This window comes from Acipenser ruthenus, chromosome 2 (genome assembly GCF_902713425.1).
Source record: "Acipenser ruthenus chromosome 2, fAciRut3.2 maternal haplotype, whole genome shotgun sequence".
Lineage (NCBI taxonomy): Eukaryota > Metazoa > Chordata > Actinopteri > Acipenseriformes > Acipenseridae > Acipenser > Acipenser ruthenus.
The window spans coordinates 33792751-33810004 of record NC_081190.1 but is presented as its reverse complement, the minus strand read 5'-3'; the positions used below and the strand labels follow the sequence as shown (position 1 = coordinate 33810004).

Here is a 17254-nt window from a genome sequence, read left to right as displayed (position 1 = left end):
GTGAATTGTAAAAGGGTGCTCTTACACCAATGCTGCTTCCAATCTTTTGAACTAACGTTTAATGACCAGGGAAAACATTCACACAACAGAGAAAAAATAATGCATAGTATACTTCACAATATAATATAATCAAAGATCAGAAGTGTTGTGAAAGGACTAGCAGAACACAAAGCAAATTAATAATCTAATGTATGTTATTCAAAGAAGTGTTCTGATTAGCACAGGTACAAAACTGTCAAACACATTTTGGTCTTTACGTTGCTATATTTTACATGTATAGGATTGTGCATTTTGGTGTATGGTTCAAATGGTATTAACATACGTGTACAATAATCATAACAGAAAATGACAAAACAAACAAGTGTATTTATTTACTGTGTGTCATTATCAATTACAATAACTATGGGATTTTTGAACCAACAATATATAAAATGATTCTATACGAATCTTAAATAGGCCATCGGAATGTACTGTTCCTTAAATTAAGTTATTTAAATATTAAATAATGTATTAACTTTCAATGGTGGTATATATATATATATATATATATATATATATATATATATATATATATATATATATATATATATATAGTAAATATGGACTGTAGAGGACGGCTATAGTGGAAAATTATTGCCCCGAGGGAAGACTATTGTTACCGACAGAGAGCTATAATGCCCGAAGCCGCAGGCACTCTGGGGGTAACAATCGTCTTCCCGAGTGGCATTTTATTTTCCACTAGGGGCTGAGTCTGTGGTACCTATTTAATATATGAAATCAGTCAAGAAAATAAGTGAGGCAAAGTAAATATGACTTGATATAATTTGTTTAAATATAGCTGATACAGCATAAGTAAATAAATAAATAACAGAAAAACATTTTTGAAGTTTATACCGCATAGTTATCAAAGTTTTTTTCTCTGTCTGGTTTGCTGTCTCTGTCTGGTTTGCTGTCTCCGTCTGGTTTGCTGACTGCTGCATAATCTAGTTTATATCCCGGCCGTCATTTTTCTTTTGTAGTATGTTTTGTAATTCATTTTCTGTTAAGTCACAGAATCACTATTTTACAGTTTTTTCACATTCAGCCATTTTCATTTGTTGTGAGGAGTGCAGGGGAGAAGGGCGTTCCTTTGAAAAGAGGCTGGACTGACAGTGATGTGAACCAATCACATGACAGAGGGAGACTATTGCCCGTGGTGTAAGGATTTTTGCTTCTATGATGAGATTTTAACCAATCACAGGGCCGAATTTTTCCATATATATATATATATATATATATATATATATATATATATATATATATAACCATTAGAGACACCACATGGTACCCCGAGGTAGCGTTGCATTCCACTCGCTCTCTGTTCATTTTACATTATGAAAATATTCCTCATGGTTCTCACATAACCAATTAGTAAGAACAAAAATAGCTTTGTACACATGTGGATTCTCGCAGCTAAAACATAAATGTAATAAAAGCACTCAGACACATCAACAAAGAAAGAAAGAGCACCAAAAAGAGCATAAGAAAAGCTAGGTAAAGAAACATAGATAACTTTATTATGTTTTTATTATAATGCTGCCAAATAAAAGCTACAGTAATATAACATCTATCATCTTATCCATAGCTCTAAATGCAATACAGACAATTTATTTTAATTTAGTGGGATCTGATCACTGTATTTTGATAATAGTTTTGTAGGACACTGTCAGCAGCACCGAGTTCCAAACTCAATTATATTAGCAAAGACAAGTGCATTGTTGCATGCTACTCAGGATAATAATATCAGAAATTATACATTGTTTAAATACTTAATGACACAACTGTTATAGTAAAAATAAAGTAAATTAACTTACCTCAACCTCATCACAGAAGGTGGTGTTGGGTCCATACTGGAGTTGACACTGCTGGTGGATGTCGTACAGAACTCCAGGGGCGACAATGGGGGCTGTCAGGTCTTTTTTAGATGGACGATCATCCAAACATGAGCCCCAGCCACGACTGCAAAAAAACATAATCCCAAGAGTTACGGAGATGAACTGGGAGAATATGTAGGGCCATCCCTCTCTACTCTAAAGCAACAGATCAGGTTTCCGTTTCTGTATCTAACTATTCATTTGCCAGAAACTTTTCTAGGTACATAAAGCATCACACACGAACACACAGACAAACTGTGCTTTTATGCTATGTGCATCTTCAGAGTATATGCACTGTTTAAAATATGTTATTGAAACCAAAACCCAGACTACTAGACTAACAGCATCTATAAGTGTATATTAGAAAAAGAAAAGAAAGTTTGGTTTGAAAAGTTTTCAACCATTTTAATGCTAAAGAACCTGGGAGTGGGAGATGTTTTGGGAACACAACTGTAATGAAGAGATAAAGAAAAGGAAGGTTGAGTATTAAAAAAAAAAAACTTTTTGAGAGAAGGTTAAAGTAATTTGTGGGAATCATCAACTAGATTCATGTCACTGTATTGTGTGCAGCATCACAAGTATAGGTTTGAGGTAGTAGTACAGGTATAATAGTTTGTAGTACTTATTTTAATAGCTCATAAAATTCCCTGATACAGCTGAAGTGGTTTCTCTATCATTAAAATATTTTGTGACCAAGTTATATTTTTAATTATAATCCTACACTACAATCTACACAGTTGCTAGTAGATTGTAGCCACTTTATTTCAATTTTGCTCATTCTTTATATTTTAATGGTTGTAAATGGTCACAATTACAGTACATAGATAAATGTTTTATGTACTACACATGGTTACTTCAATCATTAAAGCTTTTTTTTTTTTATCTGTTCAAGTCACACCTATAATTTAAAGACTAAAAACCGAAAAGAACAAAAAGACCCTGAATTCGAGACACATTCAAATTTTAAAAAATCTAAAAATGTCAAGGTTCCAGAATGAATTATTACATTATGACTAGGGCTATTGATTTTCAGTTTTAACCGATAAAACCAGATAAAACCAAAAAAAAAAAAAATGAAATCAGTGGATAGCCAATAAACTCTGGAAAAACTGAGGAAATGGCCAATCAATTCACATTGACTTTACCCTTTCCCCATTAGAAAATAAAACCTAAAACGAGATTACAATCAGGAATGGAGGCTTGTTAGCGGGATTTAAAGATATATTACAGTTAAGATATGGAGTATTTAAAACAGAATTGTGGTGAAATGTACAAAAATGCCTACACACAGAAGAATGTGCCCGTGACCATAGGAATTCCGTTGTGGAAGACAGCAAAGAAAACAAGTTACTACTATAAATATTTTGACAGAAAAAAAAAAACTCTTGCTTGACACACTCCTTGTGTTGACAGTAGTCCTCCTGGGGGCTTAGTGAGGCACAATCAAGAGGGGACAGGATGCAAACCTGCACTCCCCTGACTATGTGACTTACCCTGCACACCATACAGGGACTCCATAGTTGTCTTATTGTATAAACTAATAAAATTAACACTAATAAAATGTGGTGGAGAGGAGATGGAGGAGGCAAAAAATGCCGACCTCTAATCTATTTTTTTTGTACTGGTTCATTTTCTGAACCAGTACAAAAAAAATAAAGTATCTGCTTCATTTCTCACTGTGGCTGAGGATGAAAATTAGTTTTGGGCATCAATCAAGAAAAACTAATCACCAGACCAATTACAATAACAATCAGAGAGCAATTAATGTTCTCAATATTTTGATTTTATTATTTTGTCCTTGTCAGAAAGAACACCAGTGCTAAACAATAGTTTGACCTTCTGTGAATTCTAGCCCAAGTCTGTATTACAATACCAAAAAGCCCTTGACCCACATGATTTGCTTATTAGTACTCACTTTATAAAATCAGACATGTCTCATTTAGAACAATACAGTATGTTGGTCACGTACGTGTGCTGCAGATAACTGAAATATCAGGTTGTCTGGTACAGAAACAATGTGGTTGATTTTCAATCCTTGTGCCAACATTTGTGTTGAACAATATTATAAAACAAGATAACAACAAATACATGATAAGTTTGTGCAGTTAAATTCAAATTAATATGTTTTTTGTGGGTTGTTTTAAGCAATTAACTCTTACTAGCATTAGCAATATTGTTTCTGATCCCCTTATAACTATTTTCTTAGCTCATCTTTTTATTTAAATTACAGGGTATGTGGAGTGAGGCTGACCTGCATATGTACAGGAAATTAAATACGACTAAATGAAAACAAGGAAGTCATTTCACTTCAGGTTGCTTGCCATTCTAATGAACTGTTCATGTGTTGTCAGCATATAAATAGTTTAGGCAAAAGATGACCAGACAACTAGAGAGTCGGTGAACCTACTCTATTGGTAAGTAGTGAGTTCTGGATGACCTGCATGTTATGCCAGTTACAGTGGAATTGTCCTTCACGCTGCGGAGAATTATAGTAATTGTGCCAGCAATTCAATTATAAACTTACTCTAAGAAGCGGGTAATGTACTCCTTGCTGCAGTGTGACCATGTCAGGGGTGAAGGGTCATACTGTAGTTGGCGGGACATGATGAAGGGGTGTCTTCCAACTGGTTCACAGTCATTTCCCTGCCCATCATGGTGGATACTAAAACTGCAAGATCAAAGCACAACATTATGCTTTCTTGAGGCTGTATGATCCAGTGGTTAAAGAAAAGGGCTTGTAACCAAGAGGTCCCCGGTTTAAATCCCGGCTCAGCCACTGACTCATTGTGTGACCCTGAGCAAGTCACTTAACCTCCTTGTGCTCCGTCTTTCAGGTGAGATTGTTGTAAGTGACTATGCAGCTGATGCATAGTTCACACACCCTAGTCTCTGTAAGTCGCCCTGGATAAAGACGTCTGCTAAATAAACAAATAATAATAAATTGGTATAGGGTTATGTAATAAGTTTTCAGTATTGAAAGCTTACATTTTTCTTAATACTTCAAGAAAAGATATTACATTTCTTTAAGTGAGATTATATATATATATATATATATATATATATATATATATATATATATATATATATATATATATAGATAAATAAAATGTAGCTCTAGTAGGAAGATAAGAGGCAGAGTTTACCCAAATATACACTGCTTACATATCAGGTTGTATTTTTTTCACAGTTATCGCAGATTTTACAATTTCTGTGAAATGTATCAATTTTCATTTCTGAAAGAATAGTATAAATATACACATTTTAATCACTTAAAATAAATACAGCAAACGTTTGCCTTATTGACACACAACCTGTTACACTGCATTTAGGATCCTGGCAGGCGGTTTAGTTTGCTTCCAGTAAATGATTGAACACATTGCATAGAGCTGCACGATTTGTAAGATGTCTTCAACGAAAAAGACACCAGCTACTTCAAAGATCAAAAATATTTCTGCTTAAGATCGCTCTGTCCAGTACAAGGAGGGGACAGTTCATGTGTCTGTTGTTATTTTTACATTTATTTATGTTTTTATTTTGTTTGATAATTCACTGATGGTGAAAACAGAATTTAAAAAAAAACCTTGAAATATTCTACAATTTAAAATGTACTGTTTTTCAGGTAAGCATTTAAATATTGAACATTGTTGTGTAATAACGCTAGAACATTTTTTGAATGTGACGCTACTTTTTTCTGCTTTAATACATATTGGCCCATATGCATAAAACTTAGCGTCTCCTTTATCGTTCCAATAATAGTCTTTAACATGACATCGGGTGATGTCATGTTAAATATAATTCATCGGGAGATCACTCATTGGGACGCTAGAATAACATGTCTTTGGAGAGCAATTATTCGTCTGATTCATAAAGCTGTATGGTGCCATTCATTGACCCTTACCGGCATCATAATTACCACGTGCTTCAGACCAGGCCGAGAATAAGATTTATAAGTTTTTATCAGTCTAATTTCCTGGCATCATTTCTGTGTTTAGGAACACATTTTTAAGCCAATAGCAATAAGAAGTATTTTTTTTTTTATTTTTAATGCACACAGGCTTCGTGTGCTTGTGTGGGCTGGGCTATACATCAAGAGGAGGGAGATATCTTGGAAGAGTAAGAAGACCCAGCAGATTTGAGGTGATGCAAAACTTTTGGCGATAGCTGTACTTTCTTGTGTAACATTAGAGGAAATGTAAAATATCATTGTGGCAAGGCAGAATCCCTGCTGCTGTAGTGTGTGTGGGGGGGGAATCTAAGGCTGGCAGGGATGGGGTTAAATCTGTCCCGGCCTGCAATCACAGGTTACCAGTTAGATAATTGATGCTAATTGGGGAATGGCCACATATAAAAAAGGAGCAAAATCCTTTGTTCGTTGGAGGAGTTTGTGCTGTGATTCTTTATATTGTTTTGTAACCTTGTAGTGAAGGCTAATGTCAAGCCTACATGTAGTTGTTTTTTTTTTTTGTTTAAACCTTTTGTTTTGGCCCTTGTGTCTTTGTCTTTGTGTCTTTTGTTTAACAAATGTGCATTTTGGTGCTTGAACTGCAGCTTCTTGACTGAGTCTCCTTCCTGCCGGTAACAGCTTGGGCCGTGACGCTATCCTGTCAGAATCATAAACTGCCACAAAAATTGAATTTCTGGCAATTACAGTTTTTTATCAGGAAGGCATGTGCATGTAAAACTATAGAAAAACTTCCACATTTTTTCATCAAAAAGCGTACGCTGCCCCTAACCTAACCTCTCACTCGCGTCCAGCACATTTTTAGTAGTCATAACGTGACGGTGTAAACAGAAAGTGTATGCCGCTGATGTCACAAGTAGAGGACACAGCTCATTTGCATATCTCTGACAATAGGTTAGATAAATTCTTTCTGTAACAATCCATGATGGTAAATCACATCGAAAATCATTACTGGTAAAATAACCAGACCGTAGTTTTATAAAATCGCGTGCTAAATACCGGCCAGTCATTTTATTAATGACCGGAAATTACAGCCATCTTTTATGCATATGGGCCATTATGTTTAATTGTGAAATATCTTGAAATACCTATTTTTAGACTGTGAAATAAGCTATTTTTCACAGTGCAAATGTACAGTCCTAATTATGCAATACCAGGAAAGGATTAAAGCCCAGTAAGTGAATATGTTAATACATCTGGTTTTCCAATTTTGTGGTAAACTTTTTAGGGAAAGCAACTATTTAAAAGAGATGGTAGCTTACATATTTAGCTGTACCAACCAATAAACCAACTGAGATGCAGTTTAGTTTTTCAAGGGGAATGGAAATACAGTACCTGTGGCCCAGTTCATGTGCAACTGTGAATGCTACAGGGAGCCCTGAGTCTTCATTGATATTACAGCTTCTATGGGGCTGGCACAATCCAGAAAGATGGGAGAGTCCCAGTGTCTCACATGGCTGGTTCTTCCCAGCACATAGGTCTTTTCTAAAGAAAACAGGGGTGCAAAAAGAGCCAATTAGAAAGAAAAAAGAAACATTACCTACAAATAGATTTGAATTTGTGAGCTGCTACTACTACAGTTGTAAAGCTTTTGATGGATTCCTAAGAATAACATCAAATTCAATTGTGAACAAGCACATCAGTGACATGTAGCTCCCACAATGCTATGTATATATTCAAAATTAGACCCATCACTAGAAGGAAAGAGTATGCCAAGACACAATTGCATCATAATTGGCAGCTCTTGTTATATGTAAAAATATAAATGCGCCATAAAGGCAAATGTACAGATGAACCGGATGCACACCCAGATATTCTTAATACAATGATGATGAACTTGTAATAATGATTGCATTTTAATAATAACCTGGTGATAAGCACTGCAACATCATGGTGAGCTGGATGGGTATCACTTTTAGGGTTGATGCTCTTCTGCCACTTGCAGAAACTCGAGAGGGTGTTGTCTGCATGGTGGACAATCTTTAACCCTTTCTGAAAAAGGCGATATAGTATCCAGTTGAATTCACTGAGGGCACAAATGAAAAAGGGAGAAAAACAAGTACATAAAAGAAGAGGGGGGAAAAATTAGCAAAGGGCATACATTAAGACATATTGGGCCTGATTTACAAAGCTCTAACTTATATGTTAACACCAGACCGCCTTTAAATAAATCAGCACAGGCATTGAACATGCAAGTTAAAGTCACAGTGCTAATAATGTGACATCTGACACTATACCTCCTCCTCTTCCAGTAGAATAAGCCGCACGAGCACAATGTGAACTGCGTTGCCAATGCTCGGGTCGTGAAATATCCCAGCAACCTGCATCAATGCCAGAAGAGACAAATTAATTGACACCTTAAAGGTAAAAGACTGTTTCCTATACTGAAGAAAAAACCAGAAGCACTATTTGTACTACTCTACTCAAGTCCCAGCAAATGCATGATAAAAGCCTGTCACTTTTTTTTTTTTTTTCAAAAAAGGCACAGGCTCTTTGAAATGCTAAAATGATTTTCAGTTATAGCCCAGCGGGAAATTCTCAAGGGAAACATAACTGGGTCATTTTGGGTAAAATTTTCTCTCTATAGCAGAGAGAAAGAGAGAGGGAGAGCGACAGAGGGTCATGGATTGGATGAGCAAAGATTGAACTGGCATATCTCCAGAACACAGTCATTTCAAACTTCACAGCCACTAAACCAAGTTAAACAAACTTCAGATAAATGTCTTTTTTTTTATTTAAGTTATTTACATATTGCTTTGAAAGGTTGTGCATAATCATTCCACAATTCAAAAAACCTGTGTGTATGTGCGTCATTCAAAGGGGATTTGAGTCTGTTTTTATTTTTGTTTTATCTTAACCTATTTCACACTGGCTGTGAAATGCCTTGGAGCAGAACATTTTGTGCGACTGTGTCTGAGCTTCATGTAATATAATGTAACATTGTGACCTTTAAACTCTGATGACTTACCATATTCATAATAGTAAAGACATAGGACTCTACATTTTCACTTCCATGATACTCTATCATTTTGGAGTCAGCCACAACCAAAGTCTCTACCCATCGTTCTTTGCTGACAGAGCGTTGGGAAATTCGACGGTGGTTGTTCCGGTGTTTTCTCTCCCAGCTTTCTCTTTGCCTTTCTACATTCAAAAAGTCTCTAGTGGAATCTATAAAAGTAAAGAGAAAAAAATGTATATGTTGGCAATTCTGAACTGGTGTGCTGTGTTCTTTATTTATTCATTAATTAAAAAGTTGTTTTCTGGGCTTACTTTTAAATTGTAATGTCCTGTATAATTAAAAAAAAGAATAATGATGTTAGAATATAAGCTTCTGGAGGTAATATCTCTATAGCTGTTCACTATAAAATATTATCAGCTACACAAAACCATGTTGTTGTTTTTTAGATTTTTAACAAAACCTGAAGCTGTTATTTGTGACTTTCTACTCTAGTATGCCTCCTTTAAAGTAGCTCTGCTTTATGACAAGCCTTAACTGCCGCTGATCAATCAATCTCTCAATCTTCCTGTGTATGAGAACACTCCCTAAACACACCATGGTATTTGTTTACAGTTAGCTTAAAAGGAACACACATATATACTTCAAACATAAAACACAGGGGAATGATGCAGAAAGTGGGTATAGAGCTTGTGTCCATAGATCTAAAATCCGTTTTGATGACCTAACCAAATTCAAGGTCTGCTTTCTAATAAAGAAAGAAATTTGACAAATCGACAACTAGTATTTATATTACAGTATACAACGTATGAAGAACGTTGGGCATCTTTAAACTGAGCCTTCAATAAAGCTTGTCCTCTCCTTTCAGATATAATTGCATCAATTGAATGAAATCACTTAGTCATTTAAAAGCATGCATCATCTGTAAGGGGAAACCTTCAGATCCAAAACCTTCAGATCTAAAACAGCAGTGCTTGATCATGTTCTTGACACACTGTATCAACAGTATATATAGATTGGTTTGTACCATAGTATAATAATTTTTAGAGCAGGATTTTTAGCCAGAAACTTTTAGACAGAGATTTTACTATCATACCAAGGCAACGGGAAGGACAAAAGTAGTTCCCTTTCAATTCGAAAATGACCAACAACAATACTTTTGGGATATGCCTCCCACAGGTCAGGTATTTACTGAGCATTTTATGTCAGAGCTGCTGATAGGCTCCTCCGGGGAGTGACGTCCTTGGTCCCGCCTACCGAGGGATTAAGTAGTCATCCGCGGAGATCACATTCTCTTTTACTTCTCACAATCAGGTATGTAAGGTAGGTATAATTAACCTCTCCAGTTGCGTGATTGTATCTTTGTAAAAGAGCTCTCACTTCGAGTTTTCTGCTAATTCCACGGCAAATTTTGCTGGAAGTCGGCTTTCCACTCCATTTTTCACACTGCAGATCCACAGCAATGCTACCAGAATGCTAAATCTCACATATCACATGAAGCTATTTTTCATTTGCCATTTTTTAAACTGTCAGGCAATTTCTGGTGACGCGGTAAATAAGTGCGAGTTATTTTTGTCATTTCTAGCGAATAGGAACATCTGATTTTTGTATCCGAATACATGTCAAAAAATATGTTTGACTATTCGGATATTTGTCCAAATATTATATATATATATATATATATATATATATATATATATATATATTGCTGGATGATTAGGAAGTAGGGGATGATGCAATTTTTTTATACATAAGGTCATTATATATATATATATATATATATATATATATATATATATATATATATATATATATATATATATATAATGTTATATAATGTTCATGTACATTTGCATTGCAGTTGTTTACTATTTTACCATGTGGTGAAGTTGGTTATGTTAAGTATAATAACTATACTGAAGGTTCAAACATTTATGTTAAATTTTGTGGCCAGGTGCTAACTGGTGTATTGATTATAAATTACCCTGGACACATGGTTTAAAGAGGAGCCTAAATCAGGTGTGGAATGTGGCCAGGTGCTAATTTATGTATTGATTGTCAATTAGCCCTGGACACATGGTATAAGGAGAAGCCAGTTCCTTTGTTCTGGGTCGTGAGTTTAGAGAAAGGGCAGCAATCTCCTTTCTCCTGCCTCTGCTATTCCAGTCATCAGCCTTGACTGACCGACTACCCGTACACTTTCTTTTTTTATTGTTATGTGAGGATTCAATTTGCACCAATTAAATTGCAGCTGGACATTGTAGCCCACAAGCACAATTTTCAAGTGACCTCATATGCCCTAAAGGCCTTTTATAATCTTGTAACAATTATTTCCTGCACTACAGGCTCAGCAACTAGATTATTGCACTGACATTTTCTCTAATTTTAGGGTGGGCAAAGCAGGCGTCTGGCAATTCTGCCTGTATGGAGAGTTCTGCTTGGTGCTGCTCATTAACTTTGTCCTAAACCAGAAGTGTGGCAGTATCAAACTGTTGTGACATAAATTATATATTTAATAAAACAAGCCTTGTGTTAATCAGATTATTTTGCCTTTTATTACAACTGTGGTACCATCAGTAGAGTGAACATTGTAAAGGGGTACTGGAGGTGAAACCTCCAGACAGAAGGGGTACAGTTTTAAAGGTTTAAAAACACTGAATTAGATGATTAGCTACTGCATTTGCAATTAAAATGAACTTTTTTGACATATAAACGAAAGGGTGCTGCTGCTTGTCTCTGTAATAACTGAAATATCATCCTTGAAAATACAATCATTTTTTTTCTTTTTCTAAGACATCAATAGAGGTTTAAAGCAATTGGTGTTTAATTATAAAATATGGATATGTTATAAAGTATCTACTTCTAATGCTCTATGAAATGTAATTCTGGCATCATGAGAATCACTGTGCCCTTAAATAAATGTTTAATCAAAAGAGACCAATTCTTCTTTACTTTTTTTTTTCTTATAAAAGCTACTTCAGAATAATGATAGTCCTTGATCAATTAAAAAAAAAGATATGCTTTAGTTCAGTGTTCAAAAAGGTTCTTGACTTTCACTTATTCAAAGACCCTTTGCATCTGCATCATCTTCGTTCTGTATTTGCATTCTCTACAACTTCTATCATCCATTTCTCTTTTTCTTTCAAGCAAGTTCAAAGTATTGCTACAAAATATAATTCAAATTTACTAACATTATACTAGCAATGCTAGCAAATGTGTTTCCACACGGAAATTTGTTAATTGATATTGCATTTTAGTGCTTTACAGACTGGTCAGTATCTTTCAACCAAATCAGAGAGCATGTTTCACCCTCTGTATTCCACAACACATCACCCTACTCATGAAATCAATGTGCCACTTTCAGTTTTATCATGCTGTATTCTCCATATCAGCACGGTTGACGTTGCCTGCTTTACAAAATATGTACCTGAAGCTCCTCTCGGAAATTCCATTTCACTGAAAAGTCCATCCAAAACAGTGAAATCACTATCAGCCATGCAGATCAGCCACTTCACAGTTCTCTTCATCAACCTTTTCCCTCTTTTTAATGAAACTGACAATTGACTAAATAAATGTTGAATAGATTAGAAAATAAACATAGCTGGATTTTTTTACTTGTAATAAAGCAGTATACTATAGATTTATAGGACAGACACGTCTGTGTGCGGGTTTCCAGCCTCGGTCCGTTCACTTCTACTCCTGCTGATATTCCGCCACACACAGACGTTCATCGTCCTATAACACTATATTATATTTATGTAAAACAAAATGTTACATACTGTACAGTGTGTTAAATGGTCTAACATTGCCTGCCCAAAACTGAATTTTTCCTCAGTTTGACAAGAAATGAACAAGTATGCCATTAACATTCAGTACATCCTCTGCTAAAGCTGTAATTACAAACGTGAGCTATCAGTAACATGAACAAGAAAACCACCATGATCTACATCTACAGTATGTAAGTTGTCTTATATATGCACAGTAAATACATATAGGCAGTAGCATACATTCCAAGAGTCTGATACTCTTAATAACTTGTTAGTGTAACATCAATTAAATGTGGATTTAGTTTCAAACAATTAAATGTGCATGTTGGACCACCTAATTAAATGTGACTAGCATAAGCTTATAAAACATAAATGTTGTTATTATTTTTTTTCTTTCTGGATCATCTCAAAAGATTGAGACTTTTTCTGGAGGGTGTGTCGGTGCTAAAGATGTACAGTGAGATGACAAAACCAGGAAGGCAGTTTCAAATTGATTTGTTTAGTTCCATTAAAACAAAAAAAAATCTAAAAGAATCTGCTGTGTAGGCCAAAACAATTTGTAAGTTCTAGCTTCCTAATTACATACAAAAATTGCTTCAGAAGAAAACCGTATTAAACAATTGTCAGTAAGCCGCCTTGTTACCAATAAAAAAATAAAAAATAAATGAAAGCCCTTCTGAAAGTTAACTCTCCTTCTTTGATCATAGTATAGACAGGCTTTCAATATTTCTACCAAGCAACTCACTCATAACCTTTAAAACGATACCAGGAAATAAGCAAAGCTAAAAGGGATTTGAGAATCACATCAAAGACTGGATTTTCAGTAACTGGTGTAACAAAAATGCATTAAGGAGAAAAGTCATGAACTGCCCTGCTTATAGTATAATAATGTCCAATGGTGTATTAGCAAAAAATCAAATCAACCATTACTTTGTAACACAAGTTCAATGCATTTTACTGAAACTGACCTTACATCACTTTCTGGTAAAAATGTAATCAAAATATAAATCTTGAGTCAAAAATACACATTTAAGTATAGTCTGTCTTAAGTCAAATCAGTATAAAAGCTGTACTGCTTTATCGGTATAAACTGTTCTTCCAATCGGCCTAGAAAGTAGACTAACACATCACATTTTACAATAGTACATGGAAGTGCATGACAGTCAATATTTATGATTTTTTTCACCCCTGTACAGTAAATAAAACATCAGCTATAAAGAGTTATCATGTTGTAATCAACAGCACAATACTTGTCACATTTCACATAGTGGAAACAGAATTTAAAAGCAATAATAGCATTAACAACAGCTTAACAGTCCAAGTGCCCTTAAGTGCTATATTTATAATATCACTATAAAATGTTACCTTGTTATTTTTTACTTAGAATAAATCAAAATGTTCCATAAAAAATGCAAAGAGGAATGAAACATAAATATATATATATATATATATATATATATATATATATATATATATATATATATATATATATATATATATATACACACAGTATATATTATCAATTGATGATCCACATCAAGGCTGAATGCATTTTTATCCTGTTGGCAAACAGATTTCCTCTACTGCTATCGGTACGTGTATTATCTTTCTGTCAATCACATAAGTGTTTTCTAGTGCTTGAACATTAAAAGCAGACTTTCATTTCTTGCATTGTGTTTAGTTTGCATTTAAACAACAAAATCTATTAGACTAATAGAATGTAAAAATAAAACTTTGTTGATTCAATTCTAAGAGGATGTCATTGCAATTACAAATTGTTTGACCCAATGTCAGGAGCAGCTCTTGAGTTGTAGTTGCAAGGATCTCTTTCACCATGGACATATAACAGAGGCAATGTGTCATTTTTTTTACAGCCAGTGCCACCTTGAGAACGTTACCTGAAATAGAAATGTTGTCTATTAGCGATTGGGATATACCTCTGTGTAGCCCGATTTACCTGAGTAAATATGTCAAAGCTGCTTGAAAGAGCCCCCTCTGCATCAGGCACAATGTCCCCGCCCCCGAGGGCAGTGACGTCATGCCCATAGGGCACGGGGGGGGGCATGTGCCCCCCCCAAATGGTTTCCAAGCAGTGTTTTAATACTCCTGCATCCACGTCTAACTAGTTGAGTGAATATGTTCGAAAGATTAGTATATTAACCAGAGCTATTTGGAAACCAATGAGTTGATTCACATGGGACCCCCATAATAGCAATGGACACTTATGAGTGGAAAAACAATAAGTTAATGACGCCCTATTTTTTTTTTGGATTATGATTATTATTTACTGTTTGGAGATGATTTTCTGCTATACTGGGTAATTTAGCGACGGTCCCTTATACAGCGGGTTCATGCACTCTGTATTTGGCACAGTAACTGCTCTGTTGCTGTGGTACTGTTTTACCGTATGTCTTTATCGCCTCTAAACATGTTTTTTTTCTGAGTATATTCTGATATATTTGTAAGTGTAAGTACATTTATAAAGCATCTATTTGTTTAAATATTTATAAAATGCTTAAAACAGAGTTTATGTCATACAAGATACTTTTTTAAAATGCAAGACCCACGTAAATGGTTGACTTACATGCTTCTTCTATATTGCAAATAAATAGGTAGGTACACTAATTTAAACAACTTTTTTTTTTTGGTTGCTTTCTTCTCGCGTAAAGCCCTGTTGTAGTATGTTTATTTAAATGCTTTACAAAACAAACAAAAAAAGCTTTTCATTTTTTTTTTTTTTTTTATCAGATCAGTCTGCTAAAACTTTTTCTCTTTGATTTACCTTGTGGCATTTTTATTGCTGTTTGTTTTAGTCATGAGTAGATTTTAATTTTTTTATATTGTTGATTGATAATCTTGTCTCTCCGTGTAACTGTTTACAAAACCAAACTGTATTTAGTAGTGATTAATTAGGACCTTGTCTCTTTATTTACAGTCAGTAGCCACCTGTGGGAGGAAAAATGTAGAGCAGTATAGTGAAGCTTTTCAAAAACGCCACAGGGAATGAAAGACAAGTTGAACCCCCCCCTGCAGTACCAGTAACACTGTTCAGGAAAGCAACAGTAGGCAGTTATTCACAGACAGTGATTCGGATTGGATAAGGGTAGTTAAAATAGAAAGACATGTAGCCAATTCACAACATCAATACTTTCAGAAATTCATTCTGGAACTTTAAAATATATAGATAAAGTGTCGCAAGCAGAAGGGATAAGCACCAATTTTCTATTCAAGCCTGCTGTATTGGAGTGAGCTCAGCAACCTCGACAGGTAATGAATACAATTTCTATTTGATATATAATCTAACGTTCCCTTCAAGTACAAAATGTTATCCATTACCAATTGGGGTAGTATACCCAAGCTGTAGCAAGTGCAGGACTTGCAGCACTGGCAGATGTGCTAAAATAGGTAGACTGGGAGGCGGCCCTGCCCATTGGTCCAAAGCCCAGGTCCACAGGACATAAAAAAAGTGTGTGGAGAACCCGCACCTCGGTATGCTCTAAAGAGTGAATAGCTGCCCTTAGCAATCTGGTATAAAAACAGGATTTGGGGAATCTATGACATGTTATAAACGTTATCCATTACCTTTCAAGGTCGCTGGATTCACTCCAACACAGCGGGCTTGAATAGAAGATTGATGCCAATCCCTTCTGTTCATGGCAGAGGGGGCTCTTTCAAATAGTTTTGACATGCGTACTGAAGTAAATTGGGCTACAGAGAGGTATATCCCAATCATTAATAGATAACTGATAATGGAGAGACTATTTTGCAATTAGAGCTGGAGATCCCAAAGTCAAAGTACTGAATAAAAATAATGTACATACTAGTGCACTACACGTTTCCACAGCTCGACTACTTGAATGCTAGTCCAATGACAGGCAGAGTAAAACTTGCGAGTCAATGAGTCCTTTTGTAATTAAGCTGCATGACCAACAGACTGGAATTCATAAAACGATTCAAAATTACTTACTAAGGGCAAGGAGTAACTCACATAGAATACTTATTGTCACCAGAAACTAAACAACAAAGGGGTCTAAATGTCGATCTTATAGCCGTCTCTATGGTGATGTGGCAAAGTGGTTTGCAGTGCACAGGTGCAGTGGTGATGCTGTGCTCAGGATAAACAGACACAAGACCTGTTCACAGTAAAACAGATCTTTATTTTCCGGCAACACTTAAATAATAAGCACAGGCTCTACACAGCAATGTGTATCACTCCGTGCAAAACAATGGGTTCAGTCCTGAAATAATACGACACGGTGTATAACACACACACAAACACAACACGGTCACAAGTCCACAGTGAGTGCTCTTAGTGTAGGTGGTGAAATACAGGTAATGTGCACAGTGGTGATGTGAAGTCCGGGTTTGGAAACTGGCCCCTTGGCAACAGCTCCCAGATAGTTTAGCTGTCTAACAATGACAAATATAACAGTTACTTGACAGGACAAAACAAACAAAACTCATGGTTAGTACACAGGTTTTTACTTGTAGGTCTTTGCGTAACCGTAACACAAGGAACAGATTGCTTTGCCACATCCCCGGATATAACTTCAGTCACACCCCCTTTGGATGGCCGACTTCCGACTAACCCTGGAATGAACTGTCAAACCATCCAGTCTGGGGCACACTGTTCCTGTTATACCGTGCCCTCACAGGT

At 35.5% G+C, this 17254-nt stretch overlaps 1 protein-coding gene across 1 annotated transcript in view; it reads right to left on the bottom strand.

Moving 5' to 3' along the window:
* LOC117972823 (A disintegrin and metalloproteinase with thrombospondin motifs 12-like) overlaps positions 1-17254 on the bottom strand; it is a 137738-nt gene that overhangs the window by 64446 nt on the left and 56038 nt on the right. The window contains exons 4-9 of the mRNA XM_058994584.1: positions 8843-9042; positions 8112-8195; positions 7742-7866; positions 7210-7359; positions 4438-4581; positions 1854-1998 (exon numbers count right to left, since the gene is read on the bottom strand). Of these exons, the coding sequence (XP_058850567.1) occupies positions 1854-1998; positions 4438-4581; positions 7210-7359; positions 7742-7866; positions 8112-8195; positions 8843-9042 (848 nt within the window). The remainder of the gene's footprint in view (positions 1-1853; positions 1999-4437; positions 4582-7209; positions 7360-7741; positions 7867-8111; positions 8196-8842; positions 9043-17254) is intronic.